The 22,827-nt window shown below is 42.7% G+C and overlaps 1 protein-coding gene across 3 annotated transcripts in view; it reads left to right on the top strand.

Moving 5' to 3' along the window:
• Positions 1–2,287: 2,287 nt before the first annotated feature.
• Positions 2,288–22,827, top strand: part of mtmr3 (myotubularin related protein 3) — a gene marked incomplete at its 3' end in the record, with an annotated part of 53,376 nt that continues 32,836 nt past the window's right edge. For 2 of the 3 annotated variants that reach the window (XM_080737851.1, XM_080737853.1), the window contains exons 1-6: positions 2,288–2,448; positions 6,001–6,076; positions 9,109–9,177; positions 16,084–16,173; positions 17,595–17,711; positions 22,554–22,636. In XM_080737851.1, coding sequence (XP_080593977.1) covers positions 9,175–9,177; positions 16,084–16,173; positions 17,595–17,711; positions 22,554–22,636 — 293 coding nt within the window. In that variant the 5' untranslated portion in view covers positions 2,288–2,448; positions 6,001–6,076; positions 9,109–9,174. Of the gene's footprint in view, positions 2,449–3,963; positions 4,009–6,000; positions 6,077–9,108; positions 9,178–16,083; positions 16,174–17,594; positions 17,712–22,553; positions 22,637–22,827 lie in introns of those variants that run through there. The other variant, XM_080737852.1, reaches the window with a different exon arrangement.

The raw sequence follows: 22,827 nt of genomic DNA, 5'->3' as shown, positions 1-22,827 counted from the left end.
TAAAACAAGGAGGGGATATACTGCAGTTAGTTAGCTGCATTAGTATATAGGCTGGCCCCAGGCTAGGTGTGGAGTGGTGTGGTGTTGGGCCATGGAAAAGTGGAAAAGGGGCTTTATAAATTGACCCATACAAGTCTGTAACTCTGACAGAACGGGTTCATTTGGTTCCATTTTGTACACTGTCAGAGTTAAGGGGAGACCATGAAATTTGAAAGTTTGAGAAACACTGCCCTAAAGTGATGAAATCCCAGGCCTGATCATTTCTACATAGCCCTGAATTGATATTGCCCCTTTTCGACTGCAGCTTTAGCATCACACCACACCACACTACACCACACCACACCGCACCACATACAAATATCGATCTTTTCCATTACACAAAAGTACCGCTATCGGTAAGAAACAAATTGACCCTTTTAACTGTGATTATGATACAATATATTTGTATTACAACTATCCTAAATTATTGCGACTGTAAGGTCGCAGTTTAGTATGAAAACCTCCACCGGCCGTCCGTCGGTCACACGTGCGGTCGACCGCACGTCACACGTGCGGTCGACGTGTGATGAGGTCACGATGAGTCATCTATGCCCAAATATAGATTTCTAGGTCAGATGGCCCATAGAGTTTGTGATGTCAAACCTAGCAACCCAATATAAACAAACCTGATGTCAGACCTGAAGTATCCTTTTATACCCATATATGGAGATACAGAGATCTCCATATATGGGCATATTAGAAAGCCCATATATGGGCATATACGGATGACATCAGGGATATCCATATATGGGCATAAAAGGGACAAGGGCTTACAGTTAAGAGATCTCCATATATGGGCATATCAGAAAGCCCATATATGTTCATATACTGATGACATCAGGAATATCCATATATGGGCATAAAAGGGACAAGGACTTACAGTTAAGAGATCTCCATATATGGGCATAAAGGGACAAGGACTGTTACAGTAGATATAGAGATGTCCATATATGGGCATAAATGAACAAGGACTGACAAACACTGAGATCTCCATATAACCTATGGGAATATAAGGGACGAGGACTGTCAGCTTGTAGACCTATTTTCTAAATATTGTTGTACATTAAAAACTTGAAATGGGTCGTTCTGCATAGTACTTGGGATTTGTTGATGTAAATGTTCACATAGAGTGTAATAATTGGTAAAACAAACTTTTGGCCTATTTGTGGAGATAAGCGACCAACTGTCGCTTATCTCCCGATTAGGGAGTCTTACTGGTAATACACTATAATGGATTATAACTGTGATTACAACACACTATAAAGTATGAATGTATTACTATGATAATTATAATACACTATAATAGATTATAACACAATAGAATCTATTATCATGTATTACAACTATATCCTGGTGGTCTAAATGAAAAGTCAGTGAGTGATCAGTCATTATGAAGTGTTAGGCCCTGCTTGGCCTAGCTCAGACCTACTCTAGATTGGATACTTTTTAGTACCACGTTTAGTACCATTTTCACACCACTCTACCCAGGTCCTTGTAGTGGAAAACCTGGCACAAGTGGGCGGTGTGGTGTGGAGTGGTGTGGTGTTGGGCCAGTGGAAAAGGGGCTTAAAGGGGCACTCCACCACTTTTCAACCTATCTTCATATAATAGGTCCTCACTAATGTTCATGATAAAATATCACAATTTTTTTCTACTCAGTTTGGGTCTCATAGGAGAGCTGTGGGTGGGTCAAATCCTTCCTACCGCTGACATCATCAATGGGAAATGCAGGCTTTCTATTCCTGAAAAAGTTGCGATGTTAAAGTGGAAGCCATTGTTCTCGTGATAATAAAAATCTTATTTTTTTTTCTTCAAAAATATGATTTAAATTTGTTTTTGTCAAACGATGATGTCACCGGTAGGAAGGATTTGACAGCTCTCCTATGAGACCCAGACTGAATAGAAAAAAATGGTGCTATTTTATTATGAACATTAGTGAGGACCTATTATATGAAGACAGGTTGAAAAGTGGTGAACTACTCCTTTAATAATTAAGTAAAAAAAAAAAAGAAGAAGAAGAAGAAGAAAAAAAGGTACTTTTTTCCCACCACAGACTGCCTGCCTGGTGTTTACATTATCGTGCCGCCGCGCGTGTTCTCTATCTTTCTCCGGCCCCGCCTCCCTCACTTGGCAACAATACAGCACGCCGCCCGTGACGCAATCACGTCACGTTCCCTACTACGTCGTGTGTGTTGGTTGGGGTTGGAGAGAGATTTCGCGGCGATGATGATGGCGACGACGACGACGACTGGGCTGCTTGTTGTGCGGAGGGACGACGCAGGGAGACATTGGCTGCTGGCCTCGGCCGGGATATAATGCCTCGTTACTCTCGTATAATGCTCGTCGAAAACCCGAAGAAGCTTCGGCTCGTTTTCGCTTCTTCTTCTTCTCGTCCGTCCTTCTGAAACGGTGAGTTTGTGTTCCTCCTCCGCCGGGTTGTAGTGTTCCGTTCGGCTGGGTTTTGTTTTGACAGAGAGAGCTGGAGAGTGCAGAGGCGTCAATTGGGGTATGGCAAAGCTACGGCAGCTGCCATACCTTGGCTACGGGGAGAAATGATAAAATGTACTGTAATCGTGTAAAAGCTAAGGTATGGCAACATGACTGGTGTCTTGCACGTGCGCTAGGGCGCGCGTGCAAGACACCAGTCGTGTTGCCATACCTTAGCTTTTTTCTGAACTGACGCCGCTGTGGAGAGAGGCCTCCGCGCTGGGGTCCGCCCTCCATCTCATAACAACAACAACAAACACTTACCAAGCTAGCTGCACTACGCTATAGCTCCATTTGCAACCCCTGAAATGTAACCAAATGGACCCTTTGTGGTTTTGAGTTAGCCTCATATTCGAGTTACGCTCTCTTGGTTGCAAATGGATGGAGTTAAATGAACATTTCCTCCCTAAACCGACTCGGTCACATTCACAATGAAGCGCAGTTATTGTTTCTACTAGCAGCGACCTGTTAGCTTAGCTTATAAAAAATGTTTAGCCAGTGTTTAGTTTGTTCTTGGCTGCAGATATTGTTGCTGACTAATACACAATGGCGTGTAGAGAGTTCAAACCATGTCAACATTGATGACAATGATGCATAATATGCATAGAACATTAGCTTCATGACTTGATACCATTAATGCTAACGCTAGCTGACTGAAGGAGCGCTTGCAAGGTGTCAGAGTATTGCAATCCACTTGGGAGGAATTGTTCTCCAGAAATAACAATTTACAATACGAGAGATTACAATATAAACTTGAACTCGCAGCCAGCTGCTAGTCCGTTTTATTTGACAGATGTTGAAGCCAAAGAAAGCCGACCAACCCAGTTGCCAGGCAGTGCACTTAAAGGATGGCTGTAACACAAATCTGCCTTTATTACAGTCATCATCATCATTTCTCGCCAACATCTTCAGATTAGATAAAGTTAGTTTTTCTGCTGCATGCAGCATGGTCGTGGCCACACTGGCCAGTCACGGGACAGGAGTAACGTTAAGGCTCTAAGGGGCTTAGACCTCCCTGTGTAACTCTGAATAGTAGAGCTAGACTGAGCCGTGGCCATGGGTCATGAGCCCGCTGCGGTAAACATAGCCCGTGTGTTTGTGTGTGTGTGTGTGTGTGTGTGTGTGTGTGTGTCATAGATATGCTTTATCGGCCAACGCCAGCAGTTTGATTGCGTCAGTAAAGTGAAGTCATGTTGGTGTCCTTCCGTGGCTACTCAGCAGTTCACACCAGTCTCAACAACTGGCCAGGGCAGGCAGGGCTTGTGTGCGATCGGGACCCCCAGGTCCTTCCAGTGCAATGGCATTCTTTTTCCGGCTGCTGCGTGCTAAGTAAGCCCGTTTGGCAGGGCATCTTGCCCCAGAGGGAAGGTGTGTGCGACGTCCCAAGCCTCTCCATTGACTGACCCGCTGAGATCAGGTTTCAGTTTCTGCCAAAGTCGCTGACCTTTGCAACTATTTTGTTAGCCTGCTGCATGCCAAGAGGTCTGATAATGTGATGGGAGGAAATGTATTTGTAGTTCATTAATGCTTAATTTATTACAGAGGTGTGTTTGGATTGAATGGTCAAAGCCAAAGTGGACCCCCAGGGAGATATTACAAACTGTCGCATGGCATGCAGGGTGGGGCTGTGTTTTGTCTTCACTCAATTAGCAGGATCCCAGCAATCTCTTATTTAATATTACAACAACTATAGTCTCTGGTCAAGTAAATAAATACATTTGTAAAGCTACTGTGGAGTTGTTGTTCTGGTCCCCTGATGTTTCCTACATGCATTACACACTGTGGTCACTTATAGACTGCTGGGTTCATTGGGTTCACGCAGTGCTGAGTTATATAAGCAGACTTACTCCCTCCATCATACGTTCCTGTGTGTGTATGTATATAATTTATATGCCGCGTATATCATACTGAAAGTGTATATATACTGAAGACGGCTCACTCCTAGAAATATAATGAATGATGAAACATTTTCAAATCGTTATTAATTCTACAAAAGAAAAATAGAAAATAATCTATCCACCTCTTTCCGCGGGAATTTACTGGAGAATTTCTTGCACCACACTTCGGTTAACAGCAGACATACAAGCTCACGTCGCGTCGCAGATGCAGCCGTTGTGAGCTTGTAGATCACAGTCGGCTGCGCCGCCGGAAGCTCCGTCCAACTTCTGCGCAATGCACTATGGGATGTTGGAAAGTTGTGGATACTACTGCCTATTTTTCTTCTTTTTAGTAACTATCCATTCAAAACAAAAATACAAAACACTGGCATAGTTTTGCCATAACTAATGTAGATTAGCTGCCAAGGCTTTTTCCTATTGCATTCACCTGATTTTCAGTGGCGCGGGTGTTCCCATCCACGGCCACCGAAAGAGTTTTCTTTCGCGAGAAGAAGACGAAATACAACCGCGGTGATCTGTGTGTAAGTTATGGTCCATAGAAAACCGCCCATTTTGACGAACGCGCAATATGGGAAAAGAAGCAGAGAGATATCCATGTTTCTGCAGCCAGGATGAATATAATGCAATTAGCCCTATTCACGGCCCGCCCACTCAGCATCCCCCTGGTGCTGAAGTCACGTTTTGAAGGGTAAAACCCTGCTAAAAGCCCATAGAGTTAACACAGAAATCGCATATTTAATGCAATTTCCGAATAGTAAAGTATAAAATACGGCTAGCATGATCAAGAACACAAGATAGTAAAAGGCACAAAGCATTATAATTTACTTTACCGTTCGAAATAATGATTTGTTGGCTTTAAGTCCAGCTATTTCTGTATTAATTTCCACTTCAAAACTGACGTCAGCAGTGCACCAGGAAGTTGCTGAGAAATTTTCTGAGTGGGCGGGCCGTGAATAGGGCTAATCGGCGCCGGAAGTCGCCGGATGTATTATTTCGCGAGGCATCATGGGAAACTTTTCTTTTTCTGCTCACTCCCGGCCGCGGCAGCGCGGGGGCTATCTGTTACCATGGTAACCAGTTAACACGTCAGGTAACGTGATAACGGGCCGCACTTCACAGTGGGGAATGGTTAACACGCGTAGGATGTGTTGGGCATCCCATGTTAACAAAGGTCAGAGGTGGTAATAAAAACTGAGAAATAGAAGACTTTTGGAAGCCTACTGTTTGAGCAGACATTATGTGTTTTGAATGGTCTGTTCTATTTCTGAAGGTTAGATGAGACCACAGTGATTGATTGAACCAGGGCCACTGGCTGACTAGACTGTAGAGTTGACAAACTGTCCTAAGACGTGCCTGGCTTCTTTCCATTCCACAAATGTGTTGCTTGGTATATCTCACCACATTTTTAAGTTTCTGCAACCACTGCTATATTTACAAATAAATTAAAGTTCTGTGGTAAGTAGAATGTTCCTGTTAAATGACTGCTCATATGTAATATATATAGAAGGGCTTTTTGTAATGAAAGCATTTGTTCATGTCTACTCCGTCTCATAATGTTTGCTTTTGTTTCCCACAGATTTCCATGTCCTCCTTCTGAGACGTTCCAAACGGGATCTTCGGGATAAGTCATCGTCTGTTGCTCGTTGTCTGTGGTGAGTTCTAAACCCGGCAGCCCCAGGATAGATCACATTACTCTTTTTGTGTGATGTCCTTTTGGTTTCTGTCGTTTGTGTGACACGCAATTGCCCTCTCACATGCCACTGTATGATGCAGGGTGAAATAAAAATAAAAAAATCTAATAAATATATCGTCGTCGTCGGGTGAAAACCTTGTATGTCCAAAACCGTTCGGTTTGCATTTATCATTTTAAAAATGATTTAAACTAGTGAAAATAGCAGATCTACAAGCATACAACGCCTCGCACCGCTGCATTATGGTCTGCTGTGCCGGCGCTAGAGTTGAATGGCCTTGTCGGTCTGACCGAATCCCTAATGATATTAGGCCACGCATACGCAACAGTCAGTACCAGCTGTGTCATCCTTAAAATGTCTCTTTTTAGCCCCTTGCCGTGCAGGATGGACCTGCTTGTCATTTTGATGGTCATAATTGAATGTCCATTTCAATACATTTTCAAATAAGGATTGAAATCGTGACAGCTCTAAAGTCACACACTCACACACACACACACACACACACACACACACACACACACACACGCGCACACACTCACGCACACAGTATTGTATATGCCTTCCTCAAGGCTAGAGTCCTTACATGCCTCATACTATGTGATACAGGGTGAAAGAGTATGTACACGCATATGACCTCAAGGCTAGAAGGCTACAGTCCTCGCATGCCTCACTGTTTGATGCCTTGTGAGCTATATAGATATCTAATGTATCTATCTTTATAGATGGGTAGATAATATACTGTAGCGCGCACGCACGCACACACACGCACGCACGCACGCACGCACGCACACACACACACACACACACACAGAGTATACTGTATGCCCCTTTAAGAGTCTCAACATGCCTCATACTAGCTAGATGCAGGGAAGGGGTGTCCGTTTTTAGAACATGTGACAGAATTGCCACCCAGTAACCAACCAGGCTAACCAGTTAACGACTGCCAGTTATGGCCGCTTCTGAGGAAATACGAGCCGTTTGTGTACATACAGTATGCCACGTGGTTGCCTGACCTCAAACGCAAGTCAGTCCCTGCCCTCCTTGTACTATTTGAGGTTCCTTCCTATATCACCCCATGCATGTACAGATGGAATCAAATCTAGTGTCAAAGAAGCTACCCTGCCTGCACCACACATATTGGGTGACAACAATCCTGTTGACTGCTTATGTGTTGTTCTCACAATATAAAAGCACGAGTGTTCATTTAACAAATGTACACTCAAGAGTTACAAATGGATAAATGAACACTGAAGATTGTACTGTCGACTTGGTGTTCCCCTGGCCCCTGTCTGCCTGTTTGAGTCCAAATACAAAGCGAGGATTGAAGGGTAGTAGGTAGAGCAGATGGAGAAAGAGAGGGGCCTTTTCACTTCAAGTGCTGAATAATAACACTTGGCAAATTGGCTGTTTTGTGACATCCAAAAACATGACTCTTGAGATAGGTGCTAGATAAAAAGCAGCTGTTTCAGTCCAAGATAAGTATGGGTCTGTTTATGTATCAAAAAAAGTAATCATTTTGACATTGATACTGTCCACAACTGGGCGAGGGGCAAACTGCAGTTTTTGTCATCGCTTGCCTTGGAAACGGTGGCCTAGTAAAATTTTTTTTAGGGCTGGGAAATTAATCGAAAATATCGGAACCGAAATGTAGGACCTCCAACCGACATAAAGGACAACTTTGTTTTTTTACAACTTCATATTTTAGATAGTCATTAAAGAAAAGAAAAGATGAGTGTTAAAATGTTTTCATTTACTTCTTTCTATCGTTTTAGTGATTTTAAAGATTTAGATTTGCATGCATGCCTTCAGGTTGGGAGCATGCATGCAAGTGGCTAAATATGTCTTTTTAGACACAATAAGCCCATTCCCAAGATGCACCGCAATCCTTCATGGGAAGATGTGACTTATGAGGGTTGTGGTGTAAATAATAGGAAAGAAATTGCCAGGTTATTGTGTCTAAAAAGACATATTTAGCCACTTCTACGCATGCCCCCACCCACTGAAATCAAAATACTAAAATCGCTAAAACAATACAAAACAGTAAATGAAAACATTTTAACACTCAGCTTTTCTTTTCTCTAATTACTAAAATATGAACCCTTGTTGTAAAAAAACCAAAGTTGTCCTTTAATCTTGCAGGGTAATGTATAGGATAATCTATTAATCGAGAGCCAGTTTTTTTTTTGTAATTTTAATTATTATATACTAATGAATCGATTTGGGGAAAAACATATATTTGTTATAATCTACTAAACTTCATAAATGAATAGGGGAGTGTATGAATCATATGCCACTCAAGCGCTCGCTGGGAAACTCCTCCTGGCTCCTCCTCACTCCTACTGACTCCTTTTCTTTTGCCACTCAGTAGGCGTTCCAGCATAACTTCTGGGTACAATGATGTCACGTGCATACCCTCTATAGTGGCATTCAAAAACAGTGACGATAGCCAATGAATGAGAAGAGGAGGCTTTTGGCCGAAACATACAAGCTACAAGTTTTGCACATTAAAGTATAAAATGGAGTTCCTGCTTTTTTTTGTTATTTATGTGGAGCACCCAGCGGAACCCTGGCAAGTGCACTTATGTTCTCCTTTTGAGCGTTAGATGGCATTCAGCTCAATTCATAATATATTTATTGTCCTTTTTAAAGGCAGTTTAGTTTGCAGACCGGGTCCACAATAAGTCTTCACAACATACAAACATGACTTGATATGACTGGAGATGCTGATGCTCGTAGCTCAGTACAATAAAGAAAAATACTGTATGTTTAGCTGTGCTATCAGTTTGAAAATACTAAGCTCTCATTCAAGTATTTCATGTGCAAATCTAGCAAGCTCATTTCAGTGGGGAATTAAGTAGATGATAACTCTTTTTATGTAATTAAGCATGGTGTGAGGAGCAGATAAAGAAAAAAAGATGCAATTTATGATTTACATGTTTCATATATCTGTGACATATCTCCCTATTTCTCTCTCTCTCTCTCTCTCTCTGCAGACTGAGGGCCCGGAGAGGAAAGCCCAACACTTCCTTCCTGGGAGACCCACACTCCTTACAGGGGCAATGGTAAAATCCATTCTCATCATGCATTCTCTCTAGACTAGAACACAGTTTCTCACACCAGATACACTAGTGACGCCCCAGGGCGACAAGCGACCTCGCCCTAGAGGTTGAGGTCGCGCCATGTCTTGGCCATCTGACCAGTGATGTATATCGGACCAGTTACCCATATATGGAGACCCCTGTATGTGGAGATATGCTGTGACAGCCCAAACATGCTTACTCAGTTATTCGTTATACAGTATGATGTCAGGGATGTCAGAACCCTTGTCTGTAGAACCAGCCATAGTCTTGGCCATATATGGATTCTGTTAGTGTGGCATGTGGACGATGTGGCCTCCATATATGGGCATTCCCATATGAAGTCCTGTTAGATATGCGCTTAATATTGATGACATCAGGGCACTCCATATTAGGGCATTCACCGAATATTCGAATATTCGAATATTCGAATACTAACGTCACTATTCGACTTGGTAAACTGAATTCGAAAATCGCTTATTTTTTAAAATATTTTTTTTACTCTTTTTTTTTTTTAATTTCTTTTTTAAAAATTATTATCATTATTATTGTTTATTCATGGTTCATACAGCTTGGCTAGATAGGAAGTCATAAAAGATGATTTGTCAATGCCCCTGGTGGATGAATTGGTGCAGTCTATATACTGATGTCATGATGCTTGCTGATGTTGTGACCTCCCGACTTAATTTCGGTACTCAGCGGTGTCTTCTCATTCATTCATCCCGGCTTCACGTTCATATTCTCGGCTGTGAATCCAAGGAAACAGACGTCGTTTGAGTGGGAGACACGCCGACTTCCAAATGCTTGTGTGGCCGTGTATTGGGCATCAGAGAGCGGATACATATTCAGCTGGTGGACTGGGAGGCGCGCGCGCGACACACACACACACACACACACACACACACACACACACACACACACGCGCCTTTGCTGCGTGTATCGCTGCGGGAGAAAGCCTGGTAGGCGAGGTTAATCGCTGCTAACGCGTCGCCGACCGCTTTAAAGAGAAAGGAGGAGCTTAAACACAACTTTGCTAATTGCTAGTGTTCCGTGTTGATATGTTTTCCTTTTCCACGACGAGTTGTGACTGCGTGATGACATGCAGCAAGGGAGGTGGCACGTCTATAATGTGAGCTTGTAGATTAAATGTTTCCCTAACCCTAACCCTAACTAACCCTAACCCTAGTCAATGTTCGGAATGGCGGTGTTTCGGAATGGCGGTCTGACACCGTTTTGGACAGAGCTCGAGCCGAGCGTTTGTGAGTGTGAGAGAGAGAGAAGAGACCCCGGCCCGCTGGTGCTGCTGCCTGCTGGAGCTGCTACTCACTGGACCTCCAGTCATTCAGTGTAGTCAGAATTATGTATCCGCCTAGCTCTGGTCCATCGCGTGGTGACGCGATGGACCAGAGCTAGTATCCGCCCTGCAATGCTCATTCATCGGCCACAAACATCGTCATGCCACGGACCTCCAATATTTACAAGCGACTTGGGCACTAGCCGTTAAGAAAGTATGAATGAACTTCCCCCGAACCTAAATAATTTCGGGTCGGGGCGTCCTCCCGAACCGAAATTATAACGGTATGGATCGACCCTAACTGCCTGTTGCTGATTATAGATTTGTTTGAACAGTAATTTTTTATTATTATTTCCACCAGCTCACGGTGCGAGCCGCGGCGTTGTGAGCTTGTAGATCTGCTGTTTTCACTAGTTTGGGTCCTGGGCGATTGTCTAATTTCTATTTTGGGTCACGGGCTAAACTGTTTGGTAATGTGAACCGCTGGGTTAAAGTCTTTTTATTTTAGAGCATGAAAGAGAAACTGATTAGAAACTGTTGCGCTGTGATGCAGGCAAACTATACAGCTGTCAAATGTACTGTTCCAGGGGAAGCACTGAGCGCACCCATACTTGCTGGTCGCTTAGTCCAATCAGGTCGCGGCTCATTTGTAAATGCCACGGTCAATAGCCAATCGTATTTCACTAACCTTCAGGTCTGTCCCGCCTCCAGTGGTTAACCCTCACTCGCATGTTGTGTTCAAGACTTGAAACAGCGCATCAATGATTGAGAGGCCGAGAATGGCTCGTTTTTATTGGATGAAAATATATATATATAATTCCCGTCGAATTCCGACTATTCGAATACTTTGAGGTCGAATAATTCGAATTCAAAAAATCACTATTCGTGAATGCCCTACTCCATATATGGGCATAAAAGGGATTCTGTTAGTGTGGTTCCCCTGACATCACAGTGAAGTCAGAGCATGATGTCAGAGCGGCAAACCCATTCTGTTAGAGTGGTTCCCCTGACATCACAGAGTCCTTACATGAATAATTGATTCCGAGCGGCAAACCCATAGACCGTACAAAAGTGTACACATCCAGACGGAGTCAGCATGTGCCGTTTCACATACTAAACTGCGACCTTCGGTCGCAATAACACATTACAGAAGGAAACAAATATTCCATTTGTATCTTCATATATTGGTGTTCTTCATAGGACAGTACAATTTCTGTCTACCTGCTATCTAATCCCAATAGAAAGTCTTCTACACATTCTTAGTTTATTTACTTGTGAATGAAAATGCAACAAGAAGTTAAAGCTATACTGTGTAAGTTGCTCAGGTAGTGGTCAGTAGCGGTATTGCTTTTTTCGGCCGTTTTTCGCCCGGTGTCGCCGCGGACCACCGGAGCGAGGCCGCAAACCACCGCGACCGATACGAATCCGTAGAGGGGTAGAACGTAATTTTCTGACCAGGATTTGGGGAGTAAGAGGCAAGAATCCTTCATCGTAAACACTGTTGCTGAGGGAGGCTACTTCCTGAAGAGACGCAGCACACGCTGTGATTGGCCGGTAGTGTATCATGTGTGTATGATCCGCGATGTGATTGGCCAACGTATACACAACGTATACGGATGATGCAGATGACGTAATTTTGCCGGGAAATCCGGTCCCCGGCCAGGATCGTAGAAAACATATTTACAGAAGGCTTTAGGGGCTGAAATTAACGGAGTTGGGGTTCTAAAACTTTAGCGATTTAATAGTTAGGACAATTTTAAGATTAGTTTTATTAAAAAAGTTACATAGTATGGCTTTAACATAGTGGCTATACAGTACGTGGCCTCTTCAAATCCCTGCGAGGAATGCTTGTGGTCCATGGTGGACCCCACTTTGAGAGCTGCACTTCTATAGAATAACTGTCCTGTGGCGGGTGTTGCAGTCTGCACAATCGGAAACTGTTCATTGATTTTTGACTTGTTAATCAGTCGTGCTCACCGGGAGGCAGCAGACAGGCCACGACGGTGTCAAAGTCCCACCCTGTCTGCTGCCTCAGCAGAGCAGCTTTCACTTTGCACCGCAGAGACCTTTCACGTTTGCAATTATTCAGTAAAAAGTAAATACCGTAAATATTGAGAAAAAAAAGAAAGAAATCACAACAATCATTATTAGTTATTTTCAAATTGCAATATATCAATTTCTTTTAGGATGTGTAAGGTGTGAATTCTTAGTTCTGCGCCTAATCCCGTGCCTTCCGTTCAACCTGTATTTTTATACTCAAACTGTACAAATCCTCTTAACACAGGGTTCCCCAATTAGTTTTCCCCAAGGGCCGAATTATGTCTAGATTACCAAGCCGAGGGCCACAACATTGCAGGGGGCGACGGTGGCGTTCCCACTACTCCAGCGACAGTTTTAGTCGTCGTCGGGTGAAAATCTTGTATGTCCAAAACCGTTCGTTTTGAATTTATCATTTTAAAAATGTATTAAACTAGTGAAAACAGCCGATCTACAAGCACACAACGCCTCGCGGTGCGAGGCGTTGTGTGCTTGTAGATCTGCTGTTTTCACTACTTTTGTGCGACGGCCTTGTATGATTTGCGAAAGAACGTACAAATTTGGATATGCGAGATTCCTACCCGACAACGACGACATACTAGTGTTGTTGCTGCTCTTATACCACCATTATTACTGGGGTTGGTGTGGGCCAGACAGTAGCCCCCCGCGGGCCGCCTATTGGGGAACCCTGCTCTAACAAATAACATTTTTGTACAGAAAACGTGTCTGCAGTGCAGTCACAACAGACACAGTGGGATTTTTTTCAATGTCATTCAGCCCTAATGTTATTTAAGGACGTGAGCACTGAAGGCAGAAAGGTCGCGTGCGTGCGTGCGTGCGTGCGTGTGTTTGAGTACAGTTCCTCTTCCTCTCCCTGCCCCCTGGCTGGCCCCATCGCCCTGCTCTGCTGGTCCAATCATGTGTGTCAGCTTGGCTCGCGGACAACACTGGGTCATGCTGAGCCAGCAGGATACACAGCCCCCTGTCCCATTATCTGCCATCTCTGTGGACCACCCTAATCTCCCCCTGTCCAGCCACTAGTCGCCCAGGCTCTAAATAAACTCTTAGTCACTCTCTGATAATGCCACCCCTCTAAATGAAGTGATTATTGACATCAGCTGTAACCCACGTCTTTTTAGCAGTATTTTTTACTGTATTTTAATTTGAAACCATGGATTTTATGCCGTGAGCTCATTCAAAAGTTTAGTTATTTCCAACACAACAGCTCAAAGAAAATGCTCCTTGACAGCAGAGAGGGACACTTTTAAGCATACTATTTTAAAATCCTCAAGAAAATGTAGAGATAAAAACAACTTTTGATGGCATAAAGTGATGTTTTATGCTGCAATGACATCTTTGCAAGTTGCAACATGAGTACAGTCGGTACACCCTCGTGCAAAACTGAAGTGACAAAGTTTATTTTTTCCTTTGAACATAAGATGACAGCCAGTGATAACTAAAACAATGATTATTGTGTTTACACTTCATGGGTAGAGAAGTGCAAATACATTTTCAGAGTAAATAGATTACATAACTAGAAAAGGGAACTCCACAGAGCTGGGTTGGTATTGGACTACTGTATTTTAAGTTGTGGGCTGCAGCCAACAGGATGCCAGAAGCTCTGGGGCAACATAGCTTTTCGTATTAATTGCGCCCTTATGGGCAGAAGTGAAAGAAGCATTGGAGGTGGGCCTACAGAGGCCCCTCAACATGCAATTTGGGGTTGATTTGATGTTGTGTTTGTGATACCACATGGTGTTTTTTGTAAGAATCAGGCCCCTCCCTCTCATTTCGATGCCAATTACAGGCAAACAGTATGGAAAATCAAAGCTCTGTCATTGTCACATAACTCACAAGATCATTTATACATCTTTTCGTGTGTGTGCAACAAATGGTGACATTTGGAGCATTCACTTGTAGCAGCCCATATACAGTAGGTCTAAGTGAAATCACTTATGGCTCTGCGTCAGAGGCCCCTCAATGTGTGATTTAAAATTGTTAGGCATTTCTGGCAATTATATCATATCACTGCCAAAACATAAAGCGGCCCGGTATGAGGCATTGGAAAATCTGGGGTAGATGGTCTTCCTTAGCCGACTGGGAATTCAAAGTTTGATGCCGCTCGGTGCAGCAGTTTGCTACGCACACACACACACACACACACACACACACACACACACACACACACACACACGGGCAAAAACATAATCTTCAAACAAGATGAATATGTGTGTGTTTTTTGAGGGCTGTGTTAATTTTACTCTGTTACATGCACGTTACAAGCACATAATTAGGCCTCACAGACAAGGCAGGGCAGGATGACTGTATAGTAGACTGAAGCACAATAGATCGCAGTGTGTGGGTGGAGAGGGCAATCACACAAATAAATAAATCCAACACTACTAACCAGGGACTTAAATCAGCTTTCTGCTGAAGTAGGCAGTTATGACATTCCATTTCCATTCAAATCCATTTTTAAAGATTGTGAAAGTCACTCGCATGTTGTTAGTGGCAGGGAAACATCTGGTTCGGTGGAAGAGAACATGTAAAGGCTAGTTGTTTCAGTGGTGTTGCTAAGTGGCTGACAGTGGGAGATTGTGGGTTTCACTGGGCGGCTCCCAAGTGTGAATGTGTGTGGCTGTGAGAGTATGAGGAAGCATGCATGCATGCCCAGCATGCATTCCCTGAGGAAATAACATGAACTGTGAAAACCAAATTGTATAAAAAGATTTTTATTTTTACGTTTGACCATATTCATGGCGGGTGGTGATCTCGCTGGGTCTCCCTCCCCCAAATTTAGTAAAAAGGAAATATCCGCCATGTCAATATAGTCAACGGAGTTAACCATATTGACTTATAAGAAGGGAATATCTTAAAAAGTCCTGGAATAAATTCCTTACCAAAACATTTCTTCACCAATGTGTTTGTAAAGGTGTCTAGTAACACATCCCACAAAGACTGAAATTCAGTTTCCCTAGGAGAATTTGTTACAGCTAATGAAAGTTGGGAGTCCCATTAAATTAACTACAGGATAAAACACACCAAAATAAATATGCTTTAAGTAGCATGTGAGGGGTGAAACTAGGGATTTTTAATGATTCTGAATCCATTGCAAGCATGTGTTTTGCACAAAAAAACATTCCTTGGGGTAGAAACAGCCCCCATACAATTATTGTTTAGTGATGAGTCATTACTTTTCAAAGTTTTGTAGGAGCCGCCTTGACCCCAAGGAATGTTTTCCGTGCAAAACAAATGCTTGCAATGGATTCAGAATCATTAAAAACCCCTAGTTTGACCCCTCACATGCTACTTAAAGCATATTTATTTTGGTGTGTTTTATCCTGTATAGTTAATTTAATGGGACTCCAACTTCCATCAGCTGTAACTGATTCTCCTAGGGAAACTGAATTTCAGTCTTTGTGGGATGTGTTACTAGACACCTTTACAAACACATTGGTGAATAAATATTTTGGTAAGGAATTTATTCCAGGATATTACGCTATTTCTGAAGATATTCCCTTCTTATTAAAGTTGAGACATCATCATGTGGGTCCTTGTAGGAGGAGGAGGGGCAGCAGAGCCTGGAGTGTATCCAGGCCAATCACATCTTCCCCAAGAAGTCCCCGGTCCTGGAAGAGGAAAACCTGCAGGTAAGCTGCTTGATTTAGGATTAATTTTGTGCAAAGTATCATATTATCAGGGTTCCCACGGTCATGAAATTCCTGGAAACATTTTGAAATTAGAAAAATATTTTTCCAGTACTGGAAAAGTTTTGGAAATTGATCAAGAGTCCTGGAAGGTCCTGGAAAAAATAGCTATGCATTGTTTTTAAGTTATTGATTTGGTTAACTCATTTACTGCCACCATAAATCGTCTTTGAGGCTTCCCTGCCACGTTTTTCTTACCTTTTGACGTGGGCACGTGTGTGTCCATCGTGCACGATCCGCATGCACGCCACGGCCCGTTGGCAGCGTGCACACTTTATTTTTGCTACACTGCCTGTCTTTGGGCATTGCACATAGGAGTAAGTGACTCGTTATTGTGCTGAATTATTGTTATATAGTCCTGGAAATTGGGTTAAATATTCTGGAAAAGTTTTGGAAATTCATTGGTAAAAATGTGTGGGAACCCTGTATTATGCTATGATCATTTTATCCCCATTGTTTGTACTGGAAAGCCATCATCAAGACTAATACTTAATCAAATTAACAGCTTGATCTCATCTGGCGTAGCCAGTGTTGTCATTTCCTTTTCGTAATCCTGAACCTCTAGTGTTGCCCTGACTACTTGTGCTGTAAAACCTGGCTAACTTTGCAGTTATGGGTCAATACGTGGGTGTGGTGTCTCTGTTGGTATATAACCTGCAAGACCAGGTCTGAGCTCTATACACTTTCATTTCAGTCACTGTCTCAAAGGGGAATCAATTCTAAGTGGAGTGCCCAGCCTAATCTCCATATGATAGAAATAGATATGTTTTGGAACTAAAAGTGTGTCCTATCAACCCTAAAAATAAATAAGTAAGATTGATGACTCCACACTTAGCCGGTTTCATGTTATAGTTTGATGTTATGTTTCCATTTTTCGTGTTCTGTCCTTCTATACCAGTGTTTCGCAACCTTTTTTCTGTATGGGCACACTTTTCATGTCCCAAGAATCCATGGGCACACCAACATAATACGGTGGTGTAAATATCGTCACTGTCGGGAAGAAACCTTATATCTCCAAGTTTCAAATTTGTACGTTTCTTCGCAAAGTAAAGCCCTGCTTCATCATACAAGGCTGTCACACAACAGTAGTGAAAACAGCAGATCTACAAGCACACAACGCCTCGCGTGCTTGTAGATCGGCTGTTTTCACTAGTTTAAATCATTTTTAAAATGCTAAATACAATACTGGCTTTCAAGCAGTTTCAAGGGGCACACTTGACCCTTCTCAGGGGCACACCAAAGGTCCCCAGGCACAGTGGTTGAGAAACACTGCTCTATACAGTTGCTTCAATCTCATTGTATACCATATAAAGGCATTGATGAACCTGTGCCCTTTGAAATGTTCTCTCTGTTTGCTGTGTTAGGTGCCCTTTCCTGAGCTGCATGGAGAGTTCACAGAATATGTGGGAAGGGCAGAGGATGCCATCATCGCCATGTCCAGCTATCGCTTACACATCAAGTTCAAAGAATCCATCGTCAATGTAAGTTGTCAGAGAAAAGGTATTTTACCCCGACTCATTAATGTACAGGATGAACTGAAGGAATTGCTCCACCAGGCAGCTTGTCAGCAAAATATTTTATTTTTATTTTGGTGAATCTCCTCCACTTGGTTTATAATTGCCTTTAGATAATTTATAGGGTGAGGTCCATTCACAGCTGGACATGCTGTGAAAGGCAGCAGGGACGCCACCGCGTATTTCCCGGTGAACCTAAGCGCAACGGTGGGGGCTTGGGAGTGTGGGGAACACGCACGCCTGACTGACTATTGCTGATGATGGAGAGGTTATATAGCTTAAGGCTCTTTTCCACCGGCAGCGATAACGATGACGATAACGATTTTAAAAAGTGGGTTTTCAATTGAAGTGGATCGACAGCATCCACCCAACACCGATAAAGACAACGATAGCCGACAACTACATCGTTAGGATCAACAACGATGTGGTTAAGATCACAGTGATATGGAACTGGGTCTCTGACAATCGCGATGCGCTCTGAGCGAGCAGCTGTTAATTGGCGCCTCTTCACAATTGATGTCCGATAACTTTATCGGACGTCAATGTGAAGGCATAATTATCGCTGTGATATTTTAGGGCTATCGTCATCGTTACCGCTGCCGGTGGAAAAGGGCCTTTAGCCTTTATGTATTGAGAATGAGAGGCACTCTTGCCGATTTAGTAAGAGACTCGTCGCCAATTGCAAGATATTTAAAAGTTATTTGGGGCCATGATGATAACCTTTTCTTCCCACAACTAGACTAAGGATTTATATTGTCTGTGTTATTGTTTACAACCACAATTATTCACCTGTGGCAAGATCGCGGTTCCACTAGTTATTAGTTGGCTATAGTGTAGGCTTGGAAGCCTTTTCAGAAGTTAATTTAATGTTTTCCATTTAATGATTTCCTTTATCCTCATCTAATCTTGCGCTAATGCACGCAACTGTTTTTACCATGTTTTAAGGCTGTGTAGGCTTTTCAGAAGTTAATTTAATGTTTTCCATTTAATGATTTCCTTTATCGTCATCTTCCGCTATTGCACGCAACTGCTATTCACGTGTGGCAAGATCGCGGTTCCACTAGTTTTTAGTAGGCTATAGTGTAGGCTTAGAAGCATTTTCAGAAGTTAATTTAATGTTTTCCATTTAATGATTTCCTTTATCGTCATCTTCCGCTAATGCACGCAATTGTTTTCGCCAGGTTTTAAGGTCTTATTTTAGCTGTTTCTCATAAAGTTCGCGACCCTCCTTGCCCATCGGCCCCCACCTTTGCGCACAGGTTCACCGGGAAATACGCGGTCACAGCAGGGACACATGACCGTGTTCACCAGTCTGTTCTTTACATTTTTTTGTTGCTTTTTTTTAAAGACTTGAGTTGCTTAACGTTGCTATGGTTGCAGTATTTCCGCTGGGGGATAGTGGAGAGTCAAAACCTCTCCCCCTTCTCACTGTGTCAGAAAGAGGATGGCTTTGTTATCCACCATGTCCTATCTTCTCTTTCATCACAACATGTTCTCAGTCACTGGACCGTGTTTCCCCCTTTCACAAGAAAGACAACTTCATTTCCTTCCGAGTCGTGTTGCAGCTTAGTGCCAGCGTACTTTGGTGTTGTGATATTTAGTTATGTGTGGTGGTAGCGAACATTGATTTACAGATTGAAGCGTTAGTTGTTCTTATTATGCTTCTCTTAATACTTATTTCTAGAGTTTGACTTGGGGCAACCTTTAGAGAATGGAAACCTTCTTCTTGTGGACAACTTGGCAGTAGGTTATGCATACTGGCCCAAAAGACCCTCCTCACAATGAATGCTCAACAAGCCAGATCTTGGTGTATTTCTGTTTTCTTCTAGTTGCACACGACGTGTCGTCTGATTGTTTCACTTTCACTTTTGCCAGCTGGTCACGGTGTTACCAAGGTTAATTGGGGCCTGAACGAGGCCCTAGTTCTAGGCTTGCCTTTATGCACATCAAACAGAAACGGACTCAGTGTTTTCCCTCACACATTTCATGATGGCATGTTTTAAGTGTTCGTTTGCATCACATGGCAGCAGTTTTGGTGCTCAACAATTTGCCAGAGGGTGTGGGAGGCGAGAGAGAGAGAGGATGAGAGATAGAAAAGACAGAAAGTGTGTGTGTGAGAGAGCTATTGAGGGCGTGTTGGAGAATGTGGATGGGGCAGGACGAGCATCGAAGCCCTGTTAGCTAGCAGCCCAGGAATTTTGGCAGCAGCCAGATTAGGGATGTAGATTACAGTATGAATTAAAACTTCCGCGGGATGTAAGAACGTCAGGAATGTGTGTGTGTGTGTGTGTGTGTTTAGACAGCAGCGGCAAGCCCACACAGTCATGCCCAGTTTTAACAGCACATAGGGCTGTCACAATTATTACATAATCGTCTAATCGCAATTATTTGAGCTAATCGCAATTATTTTGCATAATCGCCATAATCGTGTCCATGTTGAGAAATGTTAATATAGTTACAAACGTTTTCAAAAAGTAGTGGAAATAGACGATCTACAAGCTCTCAACGCGTCGCGATGAGACGCGTTGTGAGCTTGTAGATTGGCTATTTCCACTATCAATGTTCTTTTTGGAGCTGTGTGGAGCTCCCTATACCCCTATACGTCTGTCTGTCTGTCTGTCTCCGGGTATGTAGCCTGCAGTAACCTTTTCTGGCCACACATGTTAAGGGAGGGGCGCTGTTGCACACACACACACACACACACACACACACACACACACACACACACACACACACACACACACAGCTCCACTTCGAACAGAGGTTCGATTTTTAAGTATAAAGTTGTGAAATATGTCGGTAATTTCTTTGTGTATTTAAGTTATGAGTCATGATTGCCATGTGCAACTTCAAAGCCTACAAGGCAGACGGAAATGTAATTGTCAACGACAAATTCACAATTAAATCGTTAATCGCAATTATTTGAGTGAGAATTAATCGTCATGTAAAATGTCATAATCGTAACAGCACATTTATGTGCTCCCTACTCCTAGTTAAATAAATCTTGTATCGCAATGGGATTTCACCTGTATAAATAAAGGTTAAGTGAAATGTTGTAATTGTTCCTTCTGTTTTTGTTTTTCGGATAGCAAAATTGTTGTTGTGAGGTGTCAGTAAGTACCTAGCGTCTTTGCACAGTGTGGGGTGGTTAACAGCGCGCGTGTGTGTGTGTGTGTTTGTGGCCATCTTGTTAACCTGCTGATGAGTAGAGCAGTATAAGTGTGCACTCCCCAACCCGTTAGAGGTAGATGAGCTGGATAAAAGACTTGAAACACGAAAGCAAAAATGCACCCACACAACACAAGGTGCTATGTCTGCAGTACTGGATGTACAGTATTATAACAGTTGGATAGGCTCACAAAGAAAATTGCTCAAGAGATAGCTTGTTGTACAATTCATTGCAATAATGTTTTTAAGCTAGTTTAAATCCAGTTTGTGTATACATTTTTCCCCTTTTGTGTTTCAACGTGCTGATGACTGCCTGTCCATCTTGCATGGCTTTGGACTGTGTGTCAAGAACAGTTAGTCAGCCGGGCTTAGTAAAAGTAGTCTTGCTATTTCCGTGCAGTATTCAAAATATGCTCACGAGTCGTAAGCACACATTGCCGGTCTGTACTTTGGATAGAATTTGCTTAGGAAATATAATTAACATGATAATACAGATTAGCTCCATCGGATCCCTTGTTTAGTGTTTGTTTTTAGGAGCAGATAATGTTATGTTTATTGAGCGTTCAGGGAGATGCCAGGTTACATAAGCTTCCATGGAAATGCCCAGCTTGCCTTCACAAGTAACCTGTATGACCGGTTTGCATCTACCAATTGTTGGCAGCAGCATGATGCAAAGTGCAAGCTATGCTATTGAGGTCATGTTGGAAAAGCATTACATTACTGATTCTCGGCATGATGGTGAATTGCAGTGCATCTTTGAAAAATACATATCAAGTATAGAATAGACCACTAGTACTAACTTGCGTTTGTGGTTATGGGTTTCATGCTGCCTGGACGAATTGCATGCATTTGGCTGGTTGTTGATACAGTTTACAGTTTAGGCATTTAGCAGATGCTTTTAATCCAAAGCGACTTACAATAAGCAGTTAAAACATCACAATAATAAACAAGATAATATGTCAGTACATCAACAGCAATATAACAAATGCAAATTAATATCTATCTAGAAAACAAAATAATCAGTCAAAAAAAAAAAAGGTTCTAAAGAACCTAAAAACAAATGCTAACTAGCTTCATGTATGGTCATTGAGTGTTTCAGTAGTGCTAAGGGCTTAGGTGGAGTCTGACAAGGTGAGTCTTCAGTCCATAGTGAAAGCTAGCGAGTGAGTCCGTTGTTCTAAGTGCGACAGGGAGTTTATTCCACAACTTTTGGGCCAGGAGGGCAAACTGTCTCGGACGAGTGGATTTTTGCCCTGGGGTTTTTAGGGAGGGTTCTGTCAGCATCGAGCATCCCTTGATACATTTTGCAATCTAGTCGTTTTCAGGTGTCCCTTTGCAAGGGAGGACATTGTTTTAAGCACATTTTAAAACTTTTGTCATGTAGCCACATTTAGCAGCTTACAAGCAAGCAGGTACTGTAAATTGCTTGGTGATTTACTTAAGTGTACCTCGTTAGGATAAGGACGTGTGGACAGGCTGTTCTAGGGCTTAAACCAGTGAATTTCTGTTACAGTCTATATACTGTATCTGGTATCCACCAATCGACCCCCGTGACATCCGTAGGAAAACGCGTGCCTGCTAACTTGGGTCTCTATATCAGATTGTGACTTTAAGTTGAACTGTCTTTTCTTGTACTCCCAGGTCCCTCTTCAGCTCATAGAGAGCGCAGAGTGTCGTGATATGTTCCAGCTCCATGTCACCTGCAAGGACTGTAAAGTTGTCAGGTAGGATCAGTGAGAGAAATCATATGTACATACTGTGGGTGTGTGTGTTTATAAATAAATGTATATAAATAAAGTCTGTCTGTGATGGCGTGCAGACAGACACAGCCACAAACCTGGACAACCAGATGGACGCATTGCAATGCAATGCATATTATGACCTTGCTCCCCCTTCAGGGCGAGTTCTAATTATA

This window comes from Nannobrachium achirus (genome assembly GCF_963921795.1).
Source record: "Nannobrachium achirus genome assembly, chromosome: 12".
Lineage (NCBI taxonomy): Eukaryota > Metazoa > Chordata > Actinopteri > Myctophiformes > Myctophidae > Nannobrachium > Nannobrachium achirus.
This window is presented reverse-complemented; position numbering and strand designations above follow the sequence as displayed.